Source organism: Cebus imitator, unplaced genomic scaffold, assembly GCF_001604975.1.
Source record: "Cebus imitator isolate Cc_AM_T3 unplaced genomic scaffold, Cebus_imitator-1.0 Scaffold42, whole genome shotgun sequence".
NCBI lineage: Eukaryota > Metazoa > Chordata > Mammalia > Primates > Cebidae > Cebus > Cebus imitator.
Window position 1 is genome coordinate 8,152,484 of NW_016107357.1, and position 18,619 is coordinate 8,171,102.

At 39.3% G+C, this 18,619-nt stretch overlaps 1 protein-coding gene across 13 annotated transcripts in view; it reads right to left on the reverse strand.

Moving 5' to 3' along the window:
- The window catches only part of ENAH (ENAH actin regulator), a 156,929-nt gene that overhangs the window by 69,939 nt on the left and 68,371 nt on the right, over nucleotides 1–18,619 (reverse strand). For 12 of the 13 annotated variants that reach the window (XM_037737744.1, XM_037737742.1, XM_017526421.2 and 9 more), the window contains exon 2: nucleotides 1,386–1,551. In XM_037737744.1, the coding sequence (XP_037593672.1) occupies nucleotides 1,386–1,551 (166 nt within the window). Of the gene's footprint in view, nucleotides 1–1,385; nucleotides 1,552–2,825; nucleotides 2,944–18,619 lie in introns of those variants that run through there. The other variant, XM_037737738.1, reaches the window with a different exon arrangement.

The window sequence follows — 18,619 nt, forward strand, 5'->3', positions numbered from 1 at the left end:
AAAAAAAAAAAAAAAAAAAAAGAAGAAGAAGAAGAAGAGAGTAAGAGGGCAGGGAATAAGGGAGAGACAGAAAGCAGCTAGAGAGCAGAAAGAGTGGCAGGCCGAAACCCACTGTATAAATGGATAAATATGGTAAATTCAGTGAACTGCTCTTTCTACAGACTGACTCAGAGCTGTGAAAGTTCCTCTCCATGCGGGCAGTGCATTTGTTTTTACCACGTGCCCCAAGAATTTCACTGCTCTACAACCAGTGTATCCTAGTTTCTTGGCTGGAGTTACTTAAGTGAAGGAGTTTCTCATTTCTCGGGGGAGCTTCTAAGCCAGCTAAGAAAGAAATAAACTCCTTTGCTTGCCTATGCTTGTAGGAGGATTTCTCTTAGTTCTCTTTCTATGGGGTGTAACCCCTCTAAAATTCCTATGTTATTTTTTAACAAAAACCAGTTTCACAGCCCAACCTCTCATAGGCCCACAGTCCCTATATGCATGCATGACAAATCCATAATCACCATCCTAAAGCCCAGGAAGAATGCAGCATCTGTTCACACCACACTACCATGCAAGGTAGGGGAAACCTAGGAACCTACACTCTAAAAAAGCGCAGCTGGGCAATGAAGGAGAAAATTTGTTACATTCTTTCTGCATGTGTAGCAGGATGATTTTTAAAGTAAGTTGATTCCAACATCTTTGGTAAAAATTTTTTAATTTTTTCCCAAAGTATTTTGCAAATCTATCCTCTATAAAAGCTCTTACTATTAGTATACAGTTAATGCTAGTAAGACCTCATCTGCTTTTTCCTCTGTCTCCTGCTCTTGATCTGTTAAGGCCCAAGAAATCAAGTAATCAGATAATCCAGCTACTTTCTAGGAAATCCAGAGCAAGGTATTAGTAAAAGCTTAGCTGTTGCCCCAGACATGAACTGCAAAAGTCGAACTATTCCAGCAACCTCAATACCTACTATTTTTCTATCATATATGAATTTAACAATATTTTCTGAAACTATCTACACTTTTAACTCCCTCCCCTAACCCCATACCCAAAACTTTGTCAGGAAATGAATCCCATAAACATGCAATCTGCCACTTGAGTAGAGTTTCATTTCTGCTGGTCCTTAATTTGCTTTACATTTCAAAAACTAATTGAAGGCCAGAAAAATCTAATGAAGGTTCATCATAGAAGAACTCATATTTCTATTTTTGTACAATTTGTTCTAAATCTTCATTTAAGTTGAGGCTTCATAAAAGGTAGAAAAGGTAGAGAGATAATTTTCAGTTTTTCCCAGAGAGACTATTTTGATTAGAGTTTTAAAACTATTTTATTTTACTGAATATACCAAGTCCCTTTGTAATACTAGATCATCTTTAAGAAGAATTGTAGTAGAGCCTTACCTGATGGTCCTGAATCTTCCTGCCCACCACTCTGAACGTGTTGTTGCCTGTATGGTGATAGATATGAACTCTGCTGAACCCAGTTGAGCCACCAGCTGGCACCCACTTCTTATTGGCATCATCATAAACCATCACAGCAGCTCTTGCCTGACAGATACTCTGTTCACTGTAAAAAATAAAAATAAATAAAATATTCAAACTTAAGATATTTAAAATATGCTAAGTGTTCCACAGAGCCACATAAACCTAGGAGTCAGTCAACAATCCGTGCTGCTACTGGGTCTGGAAACAACAATGGACAAGACAGGGGCTGCCTGCCTTTATGCGGAGAGTCCAATAGTGAAGACAAATCAAAAAAATACATTAGGAGACCAAAAGGAGAGCAGGATCCATGAAGAACACTTAGATAAGCAACAGAAGAAACGGTTTCTTCTAAATTTGAGTATCAAATACATGCACTAAACTGAATATAACCACTGTGTTGGTTCAAAAATAATTGCACGTTTTGCTGTTTTAATGGCAAAAACTGCCATAAAAAGTCAAAACAGTAAAAAATTACTTTTGCACCAACCTAATACAAGTGTAAATTAATCATTATTTGTGTAATTGCATACATGTTTAGTATATTGGTGATCTGTGATAACACTTTTACTAAGAAAATTATTTTTATCCTCAGGCTTTCTTCAAGGTCTGTAACAAAGTGTGATAATCAACCATCTGCCCCTTGAGACATGGAGTAGCCGCTAACAACCAATGGATGGCACTGTAACTAAATTCCTCATTCCTCTTGGGCAAGATAACATCCTATGCTTCAAATTTCTTCATTTTAAAATGAAAATGTAAAATGAGATAATTTCTAAAGATCCCCACTAGATTTTAAATTCTAACGTCCACAGATAAATATTAAAGGGGAAAAGGCCAATTCTATCATAGAATCTTTAAATATTAGACTCATCTATCTCAATTATTTGTTACCAAGTGAGACTGAGATACACAAATAAATAAAATAGAAACACTGGGCACAATGACTCAATGCCTGTAATCCCAGCATTTTGAGAAGCCAAGGTGGGAGAATAATCTGAGGCCACAAGTTCAAGACCAGCCTGGGCAACATATTAAGACCCCATCTCTATATTTCAAATATAAAGATGATATCAATTTCATCTTAAGCAATGGGTTCATCTTTCAAATATTCTAGGATATTAGAATAAGCACATCAACTCTGTGCTATTAACCCAATTAAAATAACTCAACATCAATACAGACAAACCTTCTGATACTCCTGATGACTTAACAGTCATTAATGGAAATCCTCTGAAGTAGCTCATGCAACCACATCCTTCACAAAAGTATCATTTTTTCTACCAATTTTATCTCAAAGATTTTAAACAATAAATCATGTAGGTTCATTCCCAAAAATCCTCAGAAACAAAAAGTCACCTTCATGCTCTCCCCCCTTGCTTGTCGCTGCCCCACCTCTTAACCCATTCAAGAGGGATAATGAATGCAACTTTGCAGGACATGGCATGTGTTTTATTCTTGTCCTTGATGACAGAAGATCACTGAGGGCCTCAAGAGGTCACAACACTGAGTAATAAAATTGTTTCAGAACAACAGATGATAATTATGTATAATTTTCCATTAGAAAAATGTTTACAAAAACTAACTTGTAACAGGATTTGTGCAGCAAATCCGACAATAATGTCTACATTTTTATGCTGCACAGACATTTTTGGTAAAATACTTCTGGAAATAAAAACAAGCTGATGAGTAAAACTTGAATTATTTTTAAAAGATAGATTAAAAGGCATTTGTCAGTACAGCAGCTGAAAGATCTCTCCATCATTCACAACAGAAATCTTTTTTATGTGATGACATTTACATAACCCTATGGAAAGATTACATGAAACAAGCTAAGGCAAAGTGCCTCTTATAGCTTACAATTCAAGCAACAAATTTACTGCTAAATGTAAAGAACAATTCAATAAACAAATCTAGAATAATACAGGACACTATTTTCCAGTTTTCAAGGTACATTGTTTCCAAGATTCAAGAAATAATGTCTCTTCAAGAAGTGTCAGTAAGATCACATAATCTAAAGCTATACCTAATTTTGTAAATAGGTCACTTCAAGCCTCAAAAATTTTTTTTTTCTTTTAAGTATAAGAAATCTAAAACAAGGGCCGGGCACCATGGCTCACACCTGTAATCCCGGCACTTTGGGAGGTCAAGGCGGGCATTCACCTGAGGTTGTGAGCTCAAGACCAGCCTGACCAATATGGAGAAACTCTGTCTCTACAAAATTAGCTGGGTGTGGTGGTGCACGCTGTAATCCCAGCTGCTCGAAAGGTTGAGGCAGGAAAACCACTTGAACCTGGGAGGCGGAGGTTGTGGTAAGCCAAGATCACACCATTGTACTCCAGCCTGGGCAACAAGAGCGAAACTCCGTCTCCAAAAAAAAATCTAAAACAAGAAAAGTTAGCTTTAATGACCCCAAAGTTTTCCTCTACTTTTTTTTCTCCAAATGAACATATCCAAGTAGCCAAGAAAGGCCAAAAATGCAAAAAATTAGTTGGTTAGTTTTCTGATGGAGAATGAAAAAAACCTTCAAAATGTGTTAAGGATACAAATCCAATTCTAAAGAAAACTGAAAATAGAGGAAAAAATAAGATAAGGGTAAGAGCTGAGGTAGTAACAGCCATGTGGGTATGTGACACACATATGTGAAGGGACTGGCTAAACCCAAATAACTATGTAGTCCTAGAAGACATTAGGCACTGGTGGGGCACAGTGGCTCACACCTATAATCCCAGTACTTTGGGAGGCTGAGGCAGGTGGATCACCTGAGATTAGGAATTCAAGAGCAGCCTGGCCAACACAGTGAAACCCTGCCTCTACTAAAAATACAAAAATTAGCTGGGTGTGGTGGCACGCACCCATAATCCCAGCTACGAGAGGCTGAAGCACGAGTATCACAATTGTGCCCCTGCACTCCAGCCTGGGTGACAGAGCAAGGCTCCATCTAACAACAACAAAAAGACATTAGGCACTCAGAGAAGCCACATCAAGGCCCAGCAAGGAAGGGATGGCACTGCCTGCTGGGGTTTAGTGACAAATGCAACTGAATCCTCTCATTCCTTTCCACAGCATCTGAGGACCTCTTCTCACTAGAGATATCCTGTCATATAATAAAAAGTACAGCTGGCCAATGAACAACATGGGAACTGTGCAGATCCACTTGTATCCACACGTATTTTTCTTCTCAGTATTTTTTCCAGTGTTACACCCGGTGGTGCCTGCCTCTCCTTCCACCTCCTTCACCTCTCCCACCTTCTCCTCTCTAAGACAGCAAGGCCAAGCCGTCCCCTTCCTGCTCAACATGAAGACAAGGATGAAGATCTTTATGATGACCCATGTCCACTTAATGAATAGTAAATACATTTTCTCCTTCTTATGATTTTCTTAATATTTTCTTTTCTCTAGATTACTTTAAGAATATGGTATAAAATACATATAACAAAGTATGTGTTGATCGACTATTTATGGATATCTATAAAGCTTCCACTCAACAGCAAGCTATTAGTAGTTAAGTTTTTGGGGAGTCAAAAGTTGCACTTGGGCCAGGCATGGTGGCTCACGCATGTAATCCCAGCACTTTGGGAGGCTGAAGTGGGCATATCACTTGAAGTCAAGAGTTTGAGACTAGCCTGGCCAACATGATGAAACCCCATCTTTACTAAAAATACAAAAATTAGCCAGGCATGGTGGTATGCACCTGTGGTCCCAGCTACTCAGGTGACTGAAGCATGAGAATTGCTTGAACCTGGGAGACAGAGGTTGCAGTAAGCTGAAACCACACAGCTGTACTCCAGCCTGAGCGACAGAGTGAGACTCCATCTAAAAAAAAAAAAAAAAAAAAAAGTTGCACTTGGGGATGAGAATCCCTAACCCCCTCCACCCCTATACTTGCCTTTTTTCCTCTACTGTTCAAGGTTCAAATGTATTTGGTCTAGGGTCCTGGGTTCCTAGCACAGGGCTCCTCAAAGTGTCTTTGGTATACTAATGAGATGATTCTTGGCTGAGTGGCTCCTAGATGGCTTCAGATGGGGCCAAGTGGCCAGAAACATCAAGGCATGATTGGAAGGCTGGAACTCTGGCCCACACTTCCTACCCCACTACTCCCCCAATGACAACTGGGGAAGGGAGGCAGGCTAGAGATGGAGTTCAATCACAATGGCCAATGATTTCATCAGTCATGCCTATGTAATGAAACTGCCATAAAAACCCTGAATGAGGGTTTTTGGGGTTGATCAACATATGAAGGTGCTGGGAGAGTTGCACTTGGAAAGGGTAGAAAAGACCCCTATCTCTTCCATTTGGCTATTCCTAAACTATATCCTTTATAACAGGTAATAGTGAAATGCTTTGCTGAGTTCTGGGAATCATTCTAGCTAATTATCAAATGTGTGTTGGGTGGTTTCAGGAACCTCAGAATTTGCAGTTGGCTAGGTAGATGTGGATAGCCTGGGCACTCCATTTGCAGTGAATCTGAAGTAGGGACAGCTTTGTGGGACTGAGCCTTTAACTTATGGGGTCTATGTTAACTCTGCATAGTGTCAGAGTGAATTGAATTGTTGGACACCTAGTTGGTGAAGAAGAGACTGCTGAAGTAAGGAAAAAAGCCATTCACATACTAAATCCTATTACAGGTGTGATGCACAAAATAAATTGGTGGTAAGCAGTTTCAGACTTCATGGAGCCATGAACTTCAAAAGCAGACAAGATAAATCAATACAGAATTGGCTGCCAATATTCTGGGCTACTTGCCAGGTATGCAATGGGGCGGCAGTGGGGACCAACGTAACTTATTTAAAATGGTATTTTTGAAATCTAAAAATAGGAATATTTCAAAACAAAGATAAATCATTAAATGCAATAACTTGGGCTTCCTAGACAATTCCCTGTAGTATGTGTAGATCTTTTTCCCCCATTTCTCCCTGGTCCAGTGAAATGCTTAGCCAAGGGCCTACTTTAAAATATGGCTGGCCTTACTTAGCCACAAGAGACAGTATTGCTGCATGGTCACTGGTGAACAAATAATAGAGCAGTGCATCATTTTACTGCCATCCCATCTGCATCATGACAAGCCTCAAAATGAATACCCAGTCAAAGTCTTCAAGATTCTGAGTCAGTGAAGCAACTACGCAAAAGATTAAATTAGTAAATTACCAAGCTGTAGTTTTGTGAAGATCAGGCACTAAATTAGTTATAAACAAAAATTTCATTTTTACGACCCAATGTAATTGGTATATATATAGTTAATTACAATCATCTCCTCATGTTAATTTTGGTATTTTAAAATAAAATATGGCATTAAAAGGCTAGAGATGGCTGGTTTAAAGCGGGGGGGGGGGGGAGGTCTAAAAACCAAAATACCAAATTACAATCTTGTGGTTTTGTCAGGTAATTCATTTCTGACTATAGTCAAGTTGACTCAGCAGGTATATGTGATGACAACACTTGCCAAGTTCTATTCTCATAGGTACCAGTGAATGAAGCAGTTCCTGGTATTTAAGCAGACTAAGGATTGCTGGGCTAGTCTTGTATATACTATTTATTGAGACTGCAGTAAAACCAAGCTGCTAACAAATATCAACCTCTTTTCAAAGATGCCACTTATTGGCCGGGCGCAGTGGCTCACGCCTGTAATCCCAGCACTTTGGGAGGCCAAGGGGTTGGATCATGAGGTCAAGGGATTGAGACCATCCTGGCCAACATGGTGAAACCGCGACTCTAGTAAAAATACAAAAATTAGCTGGACATGTTGGCGTGCACCTGTAGAACCAGCTACTTGGGAAGCTGGGACAGAATTGCTTGAACCCAGGAGGCAAAGGTTGCAGTGAGCCAAGATCATACCACTGCACTCTAGCCTGAAAAAGATACCACTTATTCATCATTACTTGTCAAAGAAAGCATGAATATGACAGTGCACAGCACATAGTAGGCACTCTTTAAATGCTTTTTCAGCACATACTATAATCTAACAAAATCCTACTCATCAAGACCTGGATCAAACACTATTCCTCTTATTAATTCTTTCTGGGGATTCTCAAAGCCAGAACTAATTGCCCCTTTCTCTGAGTTCTCAGAGTATTGATTAATCTCTCAACAGCTAAGACTCTCTGAGGAAGCAATATTTAAGGAACGGGAAGGGACTTGAGTTTTACTCTAAGTGTAACCTGGGAAGCCAAGGAAGGGCTTTAAGCAGAACATGACTTACATTTTAAACATAATTGTAGCTACTATGCAGAGAAAAAATTCAAGGAGGTGGCAGAGAAATCAAGAACAGAAGCACAAATACCAGACTAGAAAAAAAGGAGGGAAAGGAAAGCACTGGGGATGTATGATGGAAGTACAGCAGAAAGGATATGCAGATAGAGAAGATGCAAAGGAGGGGGCAATCAAAAGGAGGAAAAAAATTATGGATGCACCTAGCATTTAATAATATTCCCACAGTTAATATGTGATATGCTGTAAAGTATTAGAATATATCAACACTGAAAGTCATGGTCCACCTCACTTATTTAGAAACATGTCTTCACTATCTTTGAAAATGGAAAATATGTCATTCCTTCTTGAATGCCCTATGTGCAGCATAGAGCCTATTCTGTGGTGAGTTATCAACCTGTGCACAATAACCTCTACGATACTATTAACCACTTAAGAGAATATATCCTAAAGAAAGAGAATTAGCATCACGTCTGTTATGATAATGAGTCATTCTATGAACTAAGATGTCATTTATTCAGAAGATAAAATATAAAGAAATGACACTATAAAGTTTGAAATTTTAAAGACAGAATTTCTACCTTATTCTCTGATGTCAATTTACTGGGTTAAGTCTACAATTTTATGGCATTTCAAACATTAAAAAGGCTCGGAGTAAACAAGTGAGTTAGGTTTCAACTCAAATCCACAAATATTGTTCACATTTATAACACAGGTCCTGGCATATAATAAAAGTGAGCGAGATCATCTCAGTTATAAAAGATTGTGGGCCGGGCATGCTGGTTCTCACCTGTATTCCCAGCACACTGGGAAACCAAGGTGGGCGGATGACCTGAGGTCAGGAGTTCGAGATCAGCCCGGTCAACATGGCAAAACCCTGTCTCTACTAAAAATACAAAAAATTAGCTGGGCGTGGTGGCAGACGCCTGTAGTCCCAGCTACTTGGGAGGCTGAGACGTGAGATTCGCCTGAATCCAGGAGGCAGAGGTTGCAGTGAACCAACATTGTGCCTACTGCACTCCAGGCTGGGTGACAGAGTGAGACTCTGTCTCCAAAAATAAAAATAAAAAATAAAAAAATTAAGATTGTACATTCAGATAGGAATAATAAACATATTTTTCTCAAATAGGAAAGTGAACAATTAATACCACGTGCCATATATTGTGTTAAAAATCAAGAACTTTTTCCTAGTCCAAAGCACCAACACCACCACTCTGGAATCATCCTACAAATGTAGGGGTCACTCCAGAATCCTCCCTTACCCTCACTGCTCCAAACACACAGTCACCAAGGCCTGTCAATTCTATTTCCAAAAGACTCTTACAATGCATCAGTACCCTTTGTTCACAATGCTCAAAAGCTTTAATTTGGGCCTTCCCTAGTTCCTCAACTGAATTATTTCAATAGTCTCCTTAACGGTATCTCTCACTGCAACCATATTCTCCCTTCCCAATGATTTGGGAGGGATATTTTTATAAATAAAATTTGATCATGTCATTCTTCTGGTTAAGATACCTCAAAGACTCATTTCAGGATAAACGCTGGCTTCACAGCATCACGTACAGGGTCCACTATGGTTTGGCCTCTGTCTTCCTCAACATTCATTCTCACTTTAAAATACTTACTAAGCATGTAATGTAACCCAGACATTATTCTACCATCCTAGTGCTGGGAGCACATTGGTGTTCAAAACAGTCCAAAGCTATAGCAAGAACAGTTATGCTGTACATGTTCTTGTAGTCACAATTTTGTACATGCCTTCCCCTCTTCTGACCACATTATCTGCCCCATTTTCCTCTTCCCAGATACCTTCTAGCTCTGGCCTATACTTCAGAATTTAGAAAGTCATCTCTTCTTGAAAGTTTTTATACTCCCCCCAAAACAAGAACTTATTTTCTGTGCTCTCACAATATATTGTACATAACACCTCTACCAATATCAGGTGCTAAACTCATGAAGGATTGGCAATATATCTGTCCTAATTAAAGATCTGTGAGAGACGTGGCCTGAAAAGTGGTGCGTGATACTAAGGGTGAAAAGTAAAAATCTGTAAACTTGGTGTAAGAGCTCTGAAATACGACGGTGAAAGCTTCCTTTTCTGACCTCCAACACCCAAATGGACAATCTCTCCACTCCTACCCTTCCCATCCACAAACCATACCACTAGCACTCTAAATGCTCCGAGTTTCTCAACTACTCTAATTGCTCTGCACTGTTCTGCTCCCAGAGGTTAGATGGTGCTTGAGAATCAGCTATACAGCCTGGGCAACACAGCAAGACCCCCATCTCTACAGAAATGAAAAATTAAAAAATCAGCTGGGCACGGTGGCATGTGCCTGTAGTCTTAGCTACTTGGGAGGCTGAGGTGGGAAGATCACTTGAGCCAGGAGTTCAAGGCCACAGTGAGCCATGATCATGTCACTGTACTCTAGCCTGGGTAACACAGTACGACTCTGTCTCAAAACAAACAAACAAAGAGAATCAGCTTTGTTTGTGACCAAATGTATTCACTATAAATGTACTTGTAAGTCTGCAACCTAAGTGTTATATAAATTGATATGATGTGAGTATACAGAAATCCTATAAAAATTAAGTTAAATGTTTTGAGAAATTTTTATCAAGGTAGGCACTAAAAGGATCATACAAGTCTAGCAGAGTTCTGTATTCAGAATGCTTTGCACATGTCTAAGTGCTCTCTCGACTTATGCTGGGGCATGCTTTAGGAAGAAAAAGAATATAGAGTTCTCATCACCAGACTAACACTAAAGAAAAAGCTTTACAGCAAAAGACTGGAGAATTAACACATATAACACAGACTAGAGTATTTAAAGAGTGAGAGGCACCACAGGAGCAAATGCACAGAGGAACAGCCATATGAAGAGCAAGCGGGCGGCCATCTGCAAGCCAACAAGAGAGGCCTTAGAGGAAACCAGCCCTGCCAGCACATTGAGCTCAGACTTCCAGCCTTCAGAACTATGAGAAAATAAATTTCTGGGCCAGACGCAGTGGCTCACGACTGTAATCCCAGTACTTTGGGAGGCTGAGGCAGGTGGATTGCTTGAGCCCAGGAATTCAAGACCAGCCTGGGCAACATAGCAACACCCTATCTCTACAAAAAATGCAAAACTTAGCTGGGCAGGGTGGCGGGCACCTGTGGTCCCAGCTACTCAGGAGGCTGAGATGGGAGGATCCCTGGTGCCTTGAGCCAACATCGTGCCACTGCACTCCAACCTGGGTGACACAGTTAAGACCCTATTTCAAAAAAGAAAAAAAAAAAATCAGTTAAAGCTTCCAAAAATAAATAAATAATAAGTATTTAAAGTTATATGTCATGTTTAAGGATACCAAACTTCATTTCAATTAACCAACCACTATCACCAGTAGACCAAATTAGAAACTTAACTCCTTTGCCATTCCATTAAAAAAAAGAAAGAAATATTGCTAAGAACCAGGGAAAAAATTCCACTTGCTAGTTACAATTAAGTTCTGCCACAATGGCTGAGAGATTGAGGAATACAACAAAAACACTGTAAATGCCACTGACAAACAGCAGATGCAAATAACGTCAGCCTACAAAGTTATTTTCTGCAAGGCAAGAAAACCATCTGGAATGCAGCAGCACCAAATATGCAGAAAAGCAAAACTTCCTCTAAAGACCACATAGTTCTGTTTCATTCATCTTACCAAGAAATAGCAATAATAAATAAAAGGTAAAAATATCAATATGGCACTATTAAACTCTTTATCCTACAACATCTGCATTCATGTGCAAAGTACAAACGCAGTCTAGGATAACTGATCTGATTCACCAAAGAAAATCGTCAGTCTAAATGATCATCAAAAGCAAGATGGCATGTTTTAGAAGAAAAGAAAACATTTCAGCAAATCTGTTGGGTCATTCTAGAGGATAAAAAAAATCTCTTAAAATAGGGAAAGGCGTTAAGTTAAATACAATGATATGTAGAAAAGTACTTTAGAGAAGGTACCTACTACATGTGTGTGCTTAGGAACAGTGGAAGTAATTTTTTTCAATAATTCTTGTGGTACTATTTGACTTTAATCATGAATGCCTCTTACTTAAACAAGTATAGAATCTGCCAAATTCAATAAATGTGACTCAGGTGATAAAAAGAACCTGTCCCTCTCTGTAACACACCTGGAGACAGAAGAATGCTAAAGACGATGAGAACACACAATTTTCGTAGTCTTAGAACCACAAGGGAGACAGAGAAACTTGTAAAACTTATAAAAGCTTGTGGAGACAGAAAAAAATACAAAGAAACATTAACAGGCTGGGTACAGTGGCTCAGGCCTATAATCCTAGCACTTCAGCAAAGGCAGGAGGATCACTTGAGCCCAGGAGTTAGAGAACAGCCTGGACAAAACAAAGTGAGACTGTCTCCACAAGAAATAAAAAATAAAATAAATTAGCCAGGCATAACAGTGTGCACCCATAGTTCCAGCTACTTGGGAGACTGAAGTAGAAGGATCACTTCAGCCCAGGAGTTCAAAGTTATAGTGAGCTATTATTGAGCCACTGCATTCCAGCCTGGGCAATAGAGTGAGACACTATCTCTTAAAAAAAGAAGAAAAGAAAGATTAACAAACTAGTAAGATTGAGAGTATCTAGGATAGGAACCTGCTTTGTGTGTGCAACTCCAGCTGGCCACATACTGATGAAGACTTGGCCTGCTGCTAAGCAGCACAGAAAAAAATTCAAGCAATGCTCTCTTTCTTGTAATATGAAAGACTAATTAACAAAGATAAAGCAAATGTTACTTGAAAAAATTAAAACCAACTGTTTCAGAAGAATGCACTCTACAACTGTCTATAAATATTTGAGACCCTATATTTCAGAGTATTGTTTAACAGTAGGCACAAAAAATCCTAACAAAATCAATGAGAAAAAATGTATCAGTGGATTACTATCCAACAGACACTAACAGGTCCCCAGTTAGTCATAAAAAATCCAAATCTCTTGATTTACATTATGAAAGACCTAAACCCAAGAGACAATTAAGTGACATAAGTAATTACTAAGCCAGTATTGTGATACTAATACTACTACTAATAGTAAAAATTTAGTATATGTATATAGTACTTACTAAGTGTCATATACAGTTCTATGTGCTTTGCCTTTATTAATTCACTTATCTCTTCAATAAACTTATTTGGGAGGTACCATTAATGTCCCCATTTTACAGATAGGAAATTGAGACACAAGAAGTGAATTAATTTGACTAAGAACATACTATAGGGAGAGGCAGAAATGGGACTCAAAGCAGCCAGTCTGCTTCCAGGTCTGGACTTGCAACCACTCTACTCAAAAAAGAAAGTTAGATCCTGACTACCAACGATATTAGAGTTCCACAAAATTACCTCTTCACATATTTTCTATTACTTCCACATTATACTTTATATTTAATTTGAAGCTAAGAGGAAATAATTTATTTGCTGAAATTTATATTCTTTTTAGAAATAACCAAGGTTTATTTTAAAAGATTTCATTACTGAAAATATAATGTTAACTTATAACAAAAACATGTCTACAATATCAGATTTTAAGGCAGTAGGAAGAAACTTATTCATAAAATTAATACTGCAGGAATTGTTTTCTTCAAAAAGGATCTCAACTTTCTTCAAAGAATTACATGAAAGACAAAATCTGTGGGAAACATTTTAGACATCAAACTATAGATACAGACACAAACAGACATGCACACACAAGGATGAAGAATAGAATAGCAGCTACTGTTCCATTATTTTAAACTACTCCAATTTTGTTACTACACAATGTATGAGTTTAGCACATTACAGGAAGCATATGAACTTTGAAATCTATTAGCCAATTAGAAGAATAAGTCTTCCCATCTTTCAAAAAGAATAGGTAAAAAGAAATAATATAATTTCAGTCATGAATATTTTCAACCAAGTCAGTGTACAAAAATACTGACTAGAAAATTAAGATAAAACTTCAACCTAAAAGTACAGAAAAATACCCTTTCAATGTTTAAAGTTTTGTTACATTCCATTAATTCAGACGCTTTGCTGTTCTTCTCTTTTAAGACATCATATAGCTTCCTAGTGGTAAACTTTGCTTTTGAAATTTCTCACCCTGCTGTGTGATTCTGGCTCCTACTCTTAAGTATACACTGTAAGAAATAAAAATTTATACCTTCTTTTTCTTCTTCCCCATACCCTCAACTCACCAACAAAAAAACACAGCTCTATTAATGATCTCCATACCTCCTAGTACTCATGACCAGAGCCTTGCCTCTACTGAACAGAATATGGCAAAAATAATAATAATAATAAATAAATACACACACACACACACACAAAATGTCACTTCCAAGGTTAATTTACAAAATGACTCTGGCTTCCATATAGCTTGCCACCTTATGGGGAGGTCCACATGACAAAGACAATTATCAGGAAGAAATGGAGGCCCTCAGTCCAACAGCTGGCAGGCAACTAAATCCAACCAATTAATGTGAATGAGCTTAGAAGCAGATCCTCAACCCTGCCCCCCATGACTTCAGTTGAGACTGCAGCCTTGGCCAACATCTTGACAGCATTTGTCAAAGACCCTGAATCAGAGGATCTAGCTAAGCCAAACTCAGAATCCTGACCCTCAGCAACTGTGATAAAAAAGACGTGCCATTTTAAGCCACTAAAACTTTTGGTATAATTGATTGCGTGGCTATAAATAATGTATCATCCCTTCACTCCCTCTTGCCTGACCTCAAGATCTTAAACTTCTTACAAGCCAAGATTGAGCCAAGTACAATGGCTCAATCCCAGCACTTTGGGAGGTCAAGTAATCCCAGCGCTTTGGGGGGCCAAGGTGAGTAGACCATTCGAGGTCAGGAGTTGAGACCAGCCTGGCCAACATGGTGAAACCCTGTCTCTACTAAAAATACAAAAATTAGCCAGGCGTGGAATCACGTGCCTGTAATCCCAGCTACCTGGAAGCTGAAGCAGGAGAATCACTTAAGCCTGGGAGGTGAAAGTAGCAATAAGCCAAGATCGCATCACTGCACTCCAGTCTGGGCAACAGAGCAAGACTCCAACTCAAAAAAAAAAAAAAAATAAGCCAAGATTACCTCAGATTTCATAAGCTCCATGGCTTTAGCACACATATAGGCACACAGGGCGCAGATTCTTCATCTGGCCATCCATCTTTTTTTAAGTGGACTTGTAATTTTCAAAGATCAATTCCCACTGCACCAGCAAACCTAAACCTTCATAGCATGAGAGTTCACAAAAAGTATAGACACCTAGAAATGTTCACAGACAAAAAAAAAAGTGAGGAAACTCTTCACTTGGCAACACATAGTTCCCTTAGTAAATTCTCCCATTAATAAGAAACTTTTCTTAGCAACTGAAAATATTATTTCACCAGTTTCCTGTAGTTCTTTTCCTCACATTATTTTCATGAAGTTATATGGCAAAGCCTCTCAAAATACTTTCCAAGCACTGTAGAGTTAAAAATACCAAGTGTGGCTAATTTTAGCTATAAAGGCACCAGACAGAGCCAAGTTAGGACACACATGGAAATAAAAATGGGTGATGAGAGATGGGGTTGGATTGAGGGTGAACCACATTGACTTTTTATATTATCACTCTGCAAGACTATTAATTTTAATGAGTCAATGGTGTCAGCAAAAGACAAGTACAATATGAGCTCAAGAAAGAAAAACTGAAGCAGAATACTATAAGATCTCAATCTGTTTTTCTCAAAATCTAAGCTGGGAGGGTTCTGCTTCTGGCCAAGTAATGGCCACCTTTCCAAATGACCCTCCCATAGATAAAACTGAAAACTCTGGATTAAAATTAAAAATATTTTTTTCAAGACAGGTTTTCACTCTGTCACCCAGGTTGGAGTGCAGTGGTACGATCACAGCCCACTTCAGTCTCTACCTCCCAGGCCCAAGTGATCTTCCCACCTCAGCATCACAAGTAGCTGGGACCACAGGCACACACCACTGTACCCAGTTAATGTTGTTTTTTTTAAATTTTTGGTAGAGATGGGATCTCCCTATCTTGCTTAGGCTGGTTTCAAACCCCTGAGCTCAAGCAATCCTCATCTCTGGATAAAATTTATAGAACAACTATATGAAGTGATATGGTTTGGATCTGTGTCCCTGCCCAAATGTCATGTCATTGTAATCCCCAATGTTGGAGGTGGGGCCTGGTGTGAGGTGACTGGATAACAAGGGTGGTTCTTCATGAATGGTTTAGCAACTTCCCCTTGGTGCTATTCCCATGATAGTAAATTCTCATGAGATCTGGTTGTTTACAAGTGTATAGCACCTTCCCCTTCTCCCTCTTGCTCCAGCCACAGTAAATGCCAGCTCCCCCTTTGCCTTCCACCATGATTGTAAGTTTTCTGAGATCTCCCCAGAAGCCAGCATCATGCTCCCTATAAAGCCTGTGGAACCGTAAGCCAATTAAACTCCTTTATAAGTTACCCAGGCTCAGGTATTTATTTATAGCAGTGAAAGAATGGACTAATACGTGAAGGCACTGGAGAATGACAAGAAGGGAGCCAACTCTTATAAGAAAGGAATAATGTGGGGAGAGTTCTCTGATGTTTATAGCTTTTAGCCTGACAACTGGTCCTGGTCTGTGCTACATGGGAGAGCTAAAACTCCAACAGAAACCCTCACAGCCTTTCTAGCTTAAAGATAAAAAGATAGAGTTGAGGGCAATCCATAGCTGCTGCAAAATGAGGATATTCCTGGAAGGAAAATAATCAAGTGGCAGGAGGGAACCCCAAATTCTGTATATAAACTCTGCTTAAATCTCTGGATGATCCCTGATCTACTCATGTTAGGGTCGTTTCTGAGTAACTAAAAGAGCTGAACCAAAATATGACCCACTGTCTAAAAGACAAAATTTGCTGTTTGAGTCCAACCAAGTTATACAGATCCATGGGACCGTATCATTAGATCTAACATATTGATACATGTAAGAGTAGGACAACTCCTCACTCTGCAAAAAAAAGCAAAACACAGTCAATCTAAAAACAACCACAAGTAGATATATCCCAGTCTAAGATAAAGATATTTGAAATGGTTAGGGAAAAATGAAACTTTACATACAGAAGAACAATAAATTGGATGACCACAGACATCTTCATACTGTACTGCAGAAACAAAAGAGAGCAGAGACAGTAAAATGACGTCTTTAAAGAGCTCAAATATAAAGCTGCCAATCCAAAACTCCACATCCAGGGAAAATATTCTTTATTTATGAAGGCAAATAAAGATATTTTAAGAAAAAAAGAGGTCAGGTGCAGTGGCTCATGTCTGTAATCTCAGCACTTTGGGAGGCTGAGGCAGGCGGATCACCTAAGGTCAGGAGTTCAAGACTAGCCTGGTCAACATGCTGAAACCCAGTCTCTACAAAAATAAGCCAAGTATGATGGTGGGTGCCTGTAATCCCAGCTACTCAGGAGGCTGAGGAGGGAGAATCACTTGAACCCAGGAGGCGGAGGTTGCAGTGAGTCAAGACCGTACCATCACACTCCAGCCTGGGCGACAGAGCAAGACTCTGTCTCGGGAAAAGAAAAAAGAAAAGAGAATTATTCAAGTTGAAAGAAAATGGTACTAGACAGACACTCGAATAGTCTGTAAGAAATGAAGAACATAAAAAATGGTAAATATAGGCCAGGCACAGTGGCTCACACCTGTAATCCCAGCAATTTGGGAGGCCAAGGCAGGTAGATTAGTTGGGGCCAGTGCTTCAAAGCCAGTCTGGCCAAGATGGTGAAACCCCATTTCTACTAAAAATACAAAAATTAGCCAGACGTGGTGGTGCACAACTGTAATCCCAGCTATTTGGGAGGCTGAAACACAAGCGTTGGTTGAACCCCGGAGGCAGAGATTGCAGTGAGACCAGGCTGAGCCACTGCACTCCAGCATAGGCGGCAGAGCAAGACTCTTGTTTCAAAAACAAAAAAAGTAAAATACAGGGTAAATATAAATTAGATGTGTTTATTTAGGGTAAAACTTGTAACGTTATCTTAAGAAGTTTCAAACTGTGCAGATAGGATTTATCAGAGAAGTACAGCAAAATAAACTGGAGGGAACAAACCTACAGAGTTGCAACATTTCTACATTTTATGCAAACTGCTACAACATTAATTCTAAGTAAATGGTAAAAAGTGAAAGCAACAGCTGAGGGGGGAGAGAAAATGCAAAGAGGTATAGCAAAAAAGTCAGCAGAAAAATAACAACAGAATTCTAAAGGTATTCAGTATACCCCACAAAAGGCAGGAAAGGACTAAAAAGGAGTGAGAATAGACACACAAAAAAGAAACAGAATACAAATATTAAAACGGTAGACTGAAGTTCAACCTCTCAATAATTACATCAAATGTTAATGACTAAACATTCTCATTAAAAGGCAGACATTAAATAATAAAGACTCAATTACATGCCACCCACAATTACATCTGCACTTTAAATATACAGAAGAAGAGGAGAGAGATCCAAGATGGCTGATCACTAGCAGCTCGGGATTGTAGCTCCCAGTGAAAGCGCAGAGGCCGAGAGGACGCCACACTTTCAGATGAATTTTTGTTGCTCACGCACCAGGAGATTCCCATCGGAGGAGCCCCACGGGTCGCCAGCGCGACTCTTGTGGCCAGCAAGGCAGTTCTGCCGCTGTCTTGGTGCGGCGGTTCTTGGTGCAGTCAGAAATGCACCATAAATCACAACACCGCTGTTTTGGCCGGCGCAGTGGGTTGCTCAGATTTTAGCACTGGGAATCAACAAGTTGGATGTCCACTCAGAAACCCAATTATAAAGACGGTAATTATAAAGACCACAGATGGATAAATCCATAACAAAGGGAAGAAACCAGCCTAAAAAGGCTGAGAATACCCAAAATCAGAATGCCTCTCCCTCTACAGGGGATCACAGTTCCTCATCAGCAAC